The 8,443-nt window shown below is 55.5% G+C and overlaps 1 protein-coding gene across 1 annotated transcript; it reads left to right on the plus strand.

Annotated features, from left to right (window-relative positions):
- Positions 1-5,354: 5,354 nt before the first annotated feature.
- Positions 5,355-6,002, plus strand: NEUROG3 (neurogenin 3). The gene has a single exon (XM_040242200.1). It carries the CDS (start codon positions 5,355-5,357, stop codon positions 6,000-6,002), a length of 648 nt encoding a protein of 215 aa, XP_040098134.1.
- The last annotated feature ends 2,441 nt before the right edge of the window (positions 6,003-8,443 follow it).

The raw sequence follows: 8,443 nt of genomic DNA on the forward strand, positions 1-8,443 counted from the left end.
GTGTGTGTGTGTGTGTGTGTGTGTGTGTGTGTGTGTGTGTGTGTGTGAGGCCCAGGCGCTGGGAACAAACGTGCATCTGTTAAATATGACAATAAAGTCCTACAGCGGAGCTGCCAAGATTGGGACGGGGGTGGAGGCGGAAGGCAAAGAGGGTGGGTGAGAGCTGGAGTCTCAAAAGGCTATGCCAAAGCGCCTGGCCCAGGTATTATGTCGGGAGAAGGTAAGGGGAGCAGCTGCTCCTTCTCTCGGGGTGTGTATGGGAGCGAGGGTGCATGCGTCCCTGTGAAGAGTACACACCGATCTGCTCAACATATGTCGCCACAAATCACAGTATCTCTCCCTCCTCCCACCCTCCACTCCCTCCTGACCGAGGGCAAAACAGAGAGAGGCGCTGAGAAGAGGCGCCGCTTCAACAGGTGTCTTGGTGCGCAATGCACCTTTTCACGCATTCACTGTCTCTGTCGGCGGCGGAGATAATGTAGACACTTTGTTTCCAAGCCCTGCTTGCGAGCTACGGATGCCTGGCGGGGGAGGCGGCCCTAGGCAGGGAGGGGGCTCTGCAAATAAAGACCTCGGATGCTCCTGAGGTCCCAGCCCTCTCTTCTCTTTGTTTGAGGACTCCCTGGGCCGGAGCTCCCTTGTGCGCCCTGGGGGGTGGCATATGGCGCCCTCTCACCTACCCAAGAAAAAGAACTGCCTCGCCATTCAAGAGCGCACGAGGTCCCAGAGCTGGGGAGGGGGAATCTCTGGGGGACTAGCTTCTCTCCCAACGCGAAGGAGGAGCCCTCCTTATCTTTCCCCACCCCACCTCCGCCATCCTCTCAGCTGGTGCAGCAGCCGTTGGGTGGGGAGCAGCGCGCAGAGCTGCACCAGCCTGCGGAAGCGCCCCAGCTCCCGGCAGATGAAATATGGGGCTAGTGAGCCCCTGGAGACCATATGCTTTCAATAAAAGAAGACAAATAGGACCGAGATAGGCCTTGCAGCCAACCTGTTATAAATGGGTGGCAATTGGGCCAATGTACACGGGGGAAGGCCCGGGGGGAGGCCTGCTCCGTGCCAAATCCATGTGTCAGCTTCTGGGACAGGTGCGCCCAGGGGCCAGGGGCCAGGTCTCCCCCCTCTGGGTTTATCACGGCAAAGGTAATATTGTGCTAACTATGAGTAAACAGTCATTGTGAAAACGAGGGAGAGTTTATCAGAGGCAAACTAGTTGGGGGGTGGCTTAACAATAAAGTTGCCAGCCTTGGGAGCAGGTGACGGCTGGCTGCGGGACTCCCGCAGTAGATGTTTTCCAAAGCACTCCACTTTACAATCTCTTGTAATTATTTATTAAACGAAATCTATTTATTATTATTTTAGCAAACACTGGAGACAGGTGGGGCTTTCTTTTCGTCGTCTCCTTTTGTTTGAAGGGCTGTTTGAAGTGGCCAGTCTCGGCCTGGGCAGCTCGCTCGCCAGATTTTTGTCTTCCCCTCTTTCAGCGACGAGGCGAAGGCGAGAGAAAGAAGCCCCCTCCTCTGGCAAGTCATTAGCTATTCAGCCTCTTGTGGCCCCCTTCCCTTCCTCTCCTTTCTCAAAGCGCCCCCAGGCACTGCTAAAATTCCCCCCGCCGGCAGGAAGGCGGCAGGGCGGACCGCTCCTTTCCTTCTTTTCCATTCTGCCCGCGGTGTCCAGACGTCAGGCTGTCGCCTCCTTCCTGGACCGCCTCAGCATGCAGCGGGGCTTAGGTCTCAGAGAGTAGAGGGGCGCGGGGTTCCCAAAGGTCTTAGAGGCGGTGGTCCGCCGGGGGCTTCAGGAACAAGCTCTGCTGCCGGCTGGAAGAGTCCTTTCACAAATAGCGCCAGCGCGCACTGAGTTGTCACCGCCTGCGCCTCCGGCGCCAAAAGGACAGGAATTAACTTTGGAGAGGGGCCTGTGCGTCCGCTCCCGCTGAAAGGAAGGACGTAGATCCTTGATCTCTAATCCCCCAGGCCTCCTCGACCTCAGGCCCCGCCCTCTTGACCAGCAGAAGAGCTGCGGAGAGTTCTCCGCACGGAAATCGCTGACCTCGGCCGCTGCGCGCTGCTCCTCGCCCTGACTGTTTTGCGCAAAGCAAAAGTGGTGGCGGTCCGCAACCCGTGGAGAGTCCTGACCCGGAATGGTGCCGGGGAAGCTAGATAAGAATTCTCAGAGGGTGCCAGAATTTTCTCCCTGCCAAGAAAGTATCCAAATAACCCCAAAATCTTCCAAGCGTAAAGCCTTGCCCTGCGGCCCTCATCACTACCCATGGGACGCTTGAGGCAAGACTGAACCAAGGTGAGACCTGCCTTGGGTTATCATCTGAGAGCCACTGCGGGGTGAGAGCCCTAGAAATGGGCTACTTTCAGGCCTCCCTCCAGCGACCCATAGGGGTGTTCTGATCCCTTATGGCCAGGGCACACTCCTCGGAGCCAGGCTGGGTCCCCTAGCCCCAGGGAAGCACACTTTGGGTTTCCTCTCTGAGTTCCTAATTTGCAGGATAGATATCAAGCAAGGCAGGCATAGAGGGTGAGAAAGTAGATAGAACACGACAGGACGCTGGCTCCCACTGGCACTGGGAGATGGGGCCACTGTCCTTTATCTATTCTGACCATGTCATTCCTTCTATCTTTGACATTTTGGGATGTCTAGTTCTGCCTTGAAAAAATATCTATTTCCCCGCCAGTCAGAGAGAGGCAACAAAGAGGTGCAAGGGAAAATCTAAGATTAGGAGTCTTAGGACCTGCGTTCTATGTATGTGATTCTGCTAAAACTTGCTGTGTGATCTTGAGTAAGTCAGTTCCCCTTTCTGGGCCTTGACTTTCCATCTGTAAAATGGGCTTCGGTTTCTCATTCTTATAATTAGAAGACAAATCTGAAGCAAATTGTGACCCAAGGGAGGAGCAGCAGCAAAATGTGAAACTCAGGAGTCTCCGCAGGGTCCCTTTGTTGGTCTGGAGACTAGCCCCGAGCTTCAGTTCGCAGGCAGCAAGCGAAGGAGCCTCTGCCAACAGCCCACCAGCTGAGATCCTGAGGACAGCACCTTCATCTCCACACAGTCCTGGAGCTCCCTTCCCTGGCTCCCAAGCACATCTACCCTCTCTGTGCCTCAGAGGTAATTCCACCCTCTAAGCAGAGTGAGCAAGTGAGGAGAGGCTGGCTGTCAGTAGGGTAGACATGCAGGCTCACCTCATTCCCTCAGTTTCCCTGCAGGATCCTACCTTCTCTACCAGCTTTGGAGGCTCACCGCAGGGTATCTGGACCTGCTAAAAAGTAATGCCTTCTGGGCCTAGAGACTGAATCCAGACACCAGCTTTCCCAGCTTCTTAGGAGCAGTGTGGAGGCCCTGCTGGTGGTGGAGGAGGCCGCGGGGTGCAGGAGTGGCACTGGATGGCTGAGGGCTCTGGGCATGCAATGGGCAGATCATTGAAGGTCAGAGAGAGGCTGGGTTAGCTTGAGGGCATCCTCCCCCAGGCCACACTTACCCTGAAGCAGAAGACCACAGAGTGTCCAAGGCAGGGACAGAAAGGATGAATAGGGAAAGAAAGTGGAGAAGGTGATGGCACCCCACTCCAGTACTCTTGCCTGGAAAATCCCATGGACCGAGGAGCCTGGTAGGCTGCAGTCCATGGGGTCTCGAAGAGTCAGTCACGACTGAGCGACTTCACTTTCACTTTTCACTTTCATGCATTGGAGAAGGAAATGGCAACCCACTCCAGTGTTCTTGCCTGGAGAATCCCAGGGACAAGGGAGCCTGGTGGGGTGCTGTCTATGGGGTCGCACAGAGTCGGACACGACTGAAGCGACTTAGCAGCAGCAGCAGGGAAAGAAAGGAGAGATGATGTGTTCAGGCTCATTTTGGAAAGCTTTCCAGATGGCACTAACCAGAGCCGTGAAGAGTCCCTGCCCTGTACTTACTGCCTGACCTCTGCCAAGGAGACAGGACCAGCTAGTGCAGACAGCCCCCGCCCGTCTGTGATTGGACAGGAGGACTAAGAGAGAAAGAGTTGATCTGCTTCTGCAAGCACCAGCACGCCAGGGGCATTTAAAAGACACAGGGGCTTGCTGTGAACTCCTGGCCATCTCATGACCCATTATCATCTGAGCTCTTCCTTTACATGCCCCATCGGATCCCTAGAGTACTGTATGGAATTGTTTGTGGCGAATGCCTCCTAGAGGTCCCACCATAGACATTCGCTGCCTCTGGCGCCCGAAGATAATGTCTTAGATTTCTGAGCAGTGAGGGCATGAGGGGAGAGACTCTAAGCACCTACATCTAAGGAGTGTGGGCAGCGTGATCTCAAAGCCTGGGGGGCGGCGCTCAGCATCCCCAGAAGGTGAAGGTCTCTAAGTGGCAGAGAGGTAGGCAGGATCTCTCTCTGTGGTTGCCCCCACCCCTCCCAAAATGGAGTGTCAGTGAAACACCCCCTCTGAGTATTTGCTAACCTGACCGAAAGTGGAGGAGAGGAGAATGGCACTAGGAATTAGTGGACACTCCTCTAAACTGATAGTATACCTGGCTCCTTGTCCTTGCAGAGTGATTTGGAGCAAGCTGCCTCCTTTCTGAACCTCAGTTTCCCCTTGTATAACTCAGGGGACTGACCCACCCTACTGACTTCCTAAAGCCCCCTTCAGGATACCAAGAACAGGTCTGGACAGATGCCAAGGAAAACCAGAATAGGAGCAAAGCGATTTGAGGCTGCCAGACGCGAGCTAGACAAGACCCTTTCTCACTGGGCGAGGCTCTTTGAGGAACCGAGAGTTGCTGGGACAGAGCCCGCGGGGAGAGAGCAAACAGAACGGCGTTCCCCTCCCCCGACCCCAGCCCTTTGTCCGGAATCCAGCTGTGCCCCTTGATGGGCGGAGCGGGCTCGCGTGGCGCGGCCCCCTGGCCCGGACGCTGATTGGACGGCGGCGCGGGCAGCAGCGGGGCAGGCACGCTCCTGTCCCAGGGCGCAGCAGATAAAGCGTGCCCAGGGGCACACGACTTTCGGCTCAGAAAATCCGCAGGGTCTCGCAGCTGCGCCAAGAGAGAGCAAGAGAAGCCCGGGACCCTGCTTTACACGTATCTTCTCTGGGGCCAGAGAAACTTTCGAGCGGCAGCGCCTGCTTCTCATGAACTTGCAGACGGAAAAGCCAGTTCAGCTCACCGTTGCTCTCACTGCCCACCACTCTCTACCCCTTTGCGCCGTACAAGGTAACACCTGGGGCCACAGAGCGATGGGAGGAGGGAAAGCGGGTCCTCTGGCCGGTAGGAGGTGGCTTTCTCTCGCATTTTTTCCCACCTGGCCCTAGGATTGGGAACTTCGCTCAGGTGACCGACCCCCGCTTACCCTTACCTCTTGCCCCGCCGCAGGATGGCGCCTCATCCCTCGTGTGCGCCCCCTGTCCAAGTGACCCACGAGACGGAGCAGCGCTTCCCGGGAGCCTCGGACGACGAAGTGACCTGCGTCGCATACACTCCACCCAGCCCCACTCGCGTACTGGAGAACTGCACCGAGACGGAAGGGGGCGCCTGCCGAGGGGCCTCGAGGAAGCTCCGGGCGCGGCGGGGAGGGCGCAGTCGCCCCAAGAGTGAGTTGGCTCTGAGCAAGCAGCGACGGAGCCGGCGCAAGAAGGCCAACGACCGCGAGCGCAATCGGATGCATAACCTCAACTCTGCGCTGGACGCGCTGCGCGGCGTCTTGCCCACCTTTCCGGACGACGCGAAGCTCACCAAGATAGAGACGCTGCGCTTCGCCCACAATTATATCTGGGCGCTGACGCAGACGCTGCGCATAGCGGACCACAGCCTCTACGGGCTGGAGCCGCTGGCGCCGCCCTGCGAGGAGCTGGCCAGCCCAGACGGCGGTTCCCCGGGAGACTGGGGCTCACTCTATTCCCCGGTCTCCCAAGCGGGAAGCCTGAGCCCCGCCGCCTCGCTGGAGGACCGGCCTGGGCTGCAGGCGCCTGTTTCCCCGGCCTGCCTGCACCCTAGCGCTCTGGCCTTTTCAGACTTTCTATGAAGGGGCCTGTCCGCCGCTGGGCAGTGGGTCCTGGGAGAAAGGGCAGGGGGTGGAGGCTGTCGGAGATGCGCGGCGGCGGATCCTGCCTCTGGCTCACTGACCCCTGAGGGCCCAGAGTGGCAGGCCGGGTTCAATCCCTCGGTCTTCTGCGCTACACCCTCTGCTGCTGCCCGCGCGAGTGGACACGGCATGCTCCGCGCAACTTAAGCCCTCTCCCCGTGGCCACCCCAAAATCTCCTGCAAAAAAGACGAGCGTGGTAGCACTACACAGAAGGAGACGGCCACTGTCTCCCCGACCCTGCCGTCACCGACGTCTGTCTGCTGGTCTCTTACGACTCCTCCCCCAATACCACTTCACCCAATATTTGGTCTCTCAGAGCTCGCTCTTGTTCCCCAGGTTGTCTTCTTCAGAGCGGCTTCTGACCTCCTCTAGTCCCTGTCAAGTCCCCGGAGTTTGGGCCTCTCTACTCTGCCTTAATCCATGAAGGCGACGCTCTGCCTTCTCCTTGTGCACTTTCCCCGGAGCCATTGCCCGCTCAGGGGCAGGAGGCAAGGCGACCAACTGGGGGAGCGCCTCTACCACCACCCTGCAAACTGGAGCGCCCTTGTCTTTAAAAAAAAAAAAATCAGCTTGTAAATGATGTAATGTCTCTTGAAATGAATTTTTGTCTGGTAAATTATATGGCCTCTCCCCTGTTTTATGTTTGTATTTATTGATGAGACTTCACAGTGGGAAAAGTCTTTATTTTGTACATAAGATTATCTAGGGACTGGTGAATGAGATTCTGAACCAATAAAAAAACGATTCTCCAGAAGCCTGAGTAAGGTAACTTCATTGTGTGGAGGGGAGGGCCCAGCCCCTGTGACTGGGGTTGGGGGAGGGGGCCCTGTCTAAGGAGAGGGAGGAGATACTTTCTGGGGGTCTGGGGCCCCTGCTGAGGCCTGACCTGAGAAACTATGGTGCTAGGCTGGAGGCCAGGCAGATAGCAAGTCAGCTATACACACTTGGAAAGGAAGAACTGGAAGACTTAAAAATCATTGGCTCAGCCTCCTTGTTTTATTTATGGAGCACTTACTTGTCTAATTCCAAAAAGTGGTTTAGGAGTAAGATAAGCCTGCAACTAGGGCTACTCATATGGTGCTGGCCCTTTCTGTTATGCCACTAGCTTGGATTTAGAGTAACTGTTGCATTTGGGGCAGGGAGGGAAAAATAACCCTGCAGCAGGGTCAGAAACGCTGGTAGGCTGAGCATCCTAGGAATTGTCCCTGATTGCTTAGAGACCAAGAACAATGTCAGAGCTCATTTTACATTTCTGGTGCTGGGGATGAGACCTTGAGACTTGTGATCTCCAGTGGCATGGAGCAGAGAAGGTGGAGGGTCTGGCTGTAGTTTCTGACACCTCCCAACAACCAGTAGTTTTGTTTGAACAAATTCTTATTCTTTTCAAGAAAGTATTCAAGGTTTCCAGCCACGTGTTCTCTATTACTTCCAAGGTAGAGTAGGGCTGATGCACAGTGACACTGAAAGTCCCCAGAACACTGCTGGAGCAGCTCTATATTAGCTTCTAAGATGTCCCAAGATGTTGAGGAAGCAGGTTTAAGCTCCAAGAACCCACAGAGGGCAGGCACCCTACCCTATGAATTGAACCGCAGAGGCCTCCTTGGATTGGCCCATGGTGCCCAGGGAAGAAGCAGGCCAACACCAATGGGGTGCACATGTCAGAGGCAGGGACCGGAGTCATAGAGTAGGTTGCTTTCTAGTGTTAGAGGACAAAGGTGGTGGCTTTTCAGGGGTTAATATCTTTTGCATCTATCTCTTTTGCACCGCACCCCCCTACCCAACAGCTTCAAATTGAACTTTTCCTCTCAACTCTATTCCTAGGTCCCTAAAGATAGCTTGAAGGCGATATGTCTTAGTTATCAAGGGCTGGATTTGGGGGCGGGAAGGGGGACACTGCAAACAAATGAACAAAGGTGTAGTTTCATTTCATGGCTTTAATCTGGGAGGAGAAGATTAATGGGTTATTGATGACTTCTGCAGCAGCCAATTTTCCACCTGCGGCACCGCCCAGGGCAGGTGTCAGCAGCTCCAAGTTGCACAGACCAAGGCAGGGTCTGCTGCTTACTGGGCACTGGGGGTGGTGAGGGGAGAGATGGGCAGACATAAAAATCAGGAAGGTCCATCTCTGTCCTCCTGGGACAATAGCAAGTATGCAGACAAAATCACTCAAGGCTGAAAAAACATTGGTGAGGAGTGGAGGTAGGAGCCACAGGAAGGACAGTGGGACTGTTCTCTGTGGCTTGATTAGGCAGCTTGCCAGAGAACACTGTATATTGGGCCAGGACTAAATATTTGGAGAGGAGGTCCTCAAGCAGGAAGATCCTTCTTCCTGTGAAAGGCTGTGGGGAACAGTGTTCAAATAGGCAGGGGATTCCTTTGG

The sequence above is a fragment of the Oryx dammah genome, unplaced genomic scaffold, assembly GCF_014754425.2.
Source record: "Oryx dammah isolate SB20612 unplaced genomic scaffold, SCBI_Odam_1.1 HiC_scaffold_6, whole genome shotgun sequence".
NCBI classification, from domain to species: Eukaryota; Metazoa; Chordata; class Mammalia; order Artiodactyla; family Bovidae; genus Oryx; species Oryx dammah.

Excerpts from the sequence above, each read along its gene's own strand:
- NEUROG3 (XM_040242200.1), top strand. The coding sequence starts at position 5,355 with ATGGCGCCTCATCCCTCGTGTGCGCCCCCTGTCCAAGTGACCCACGAG.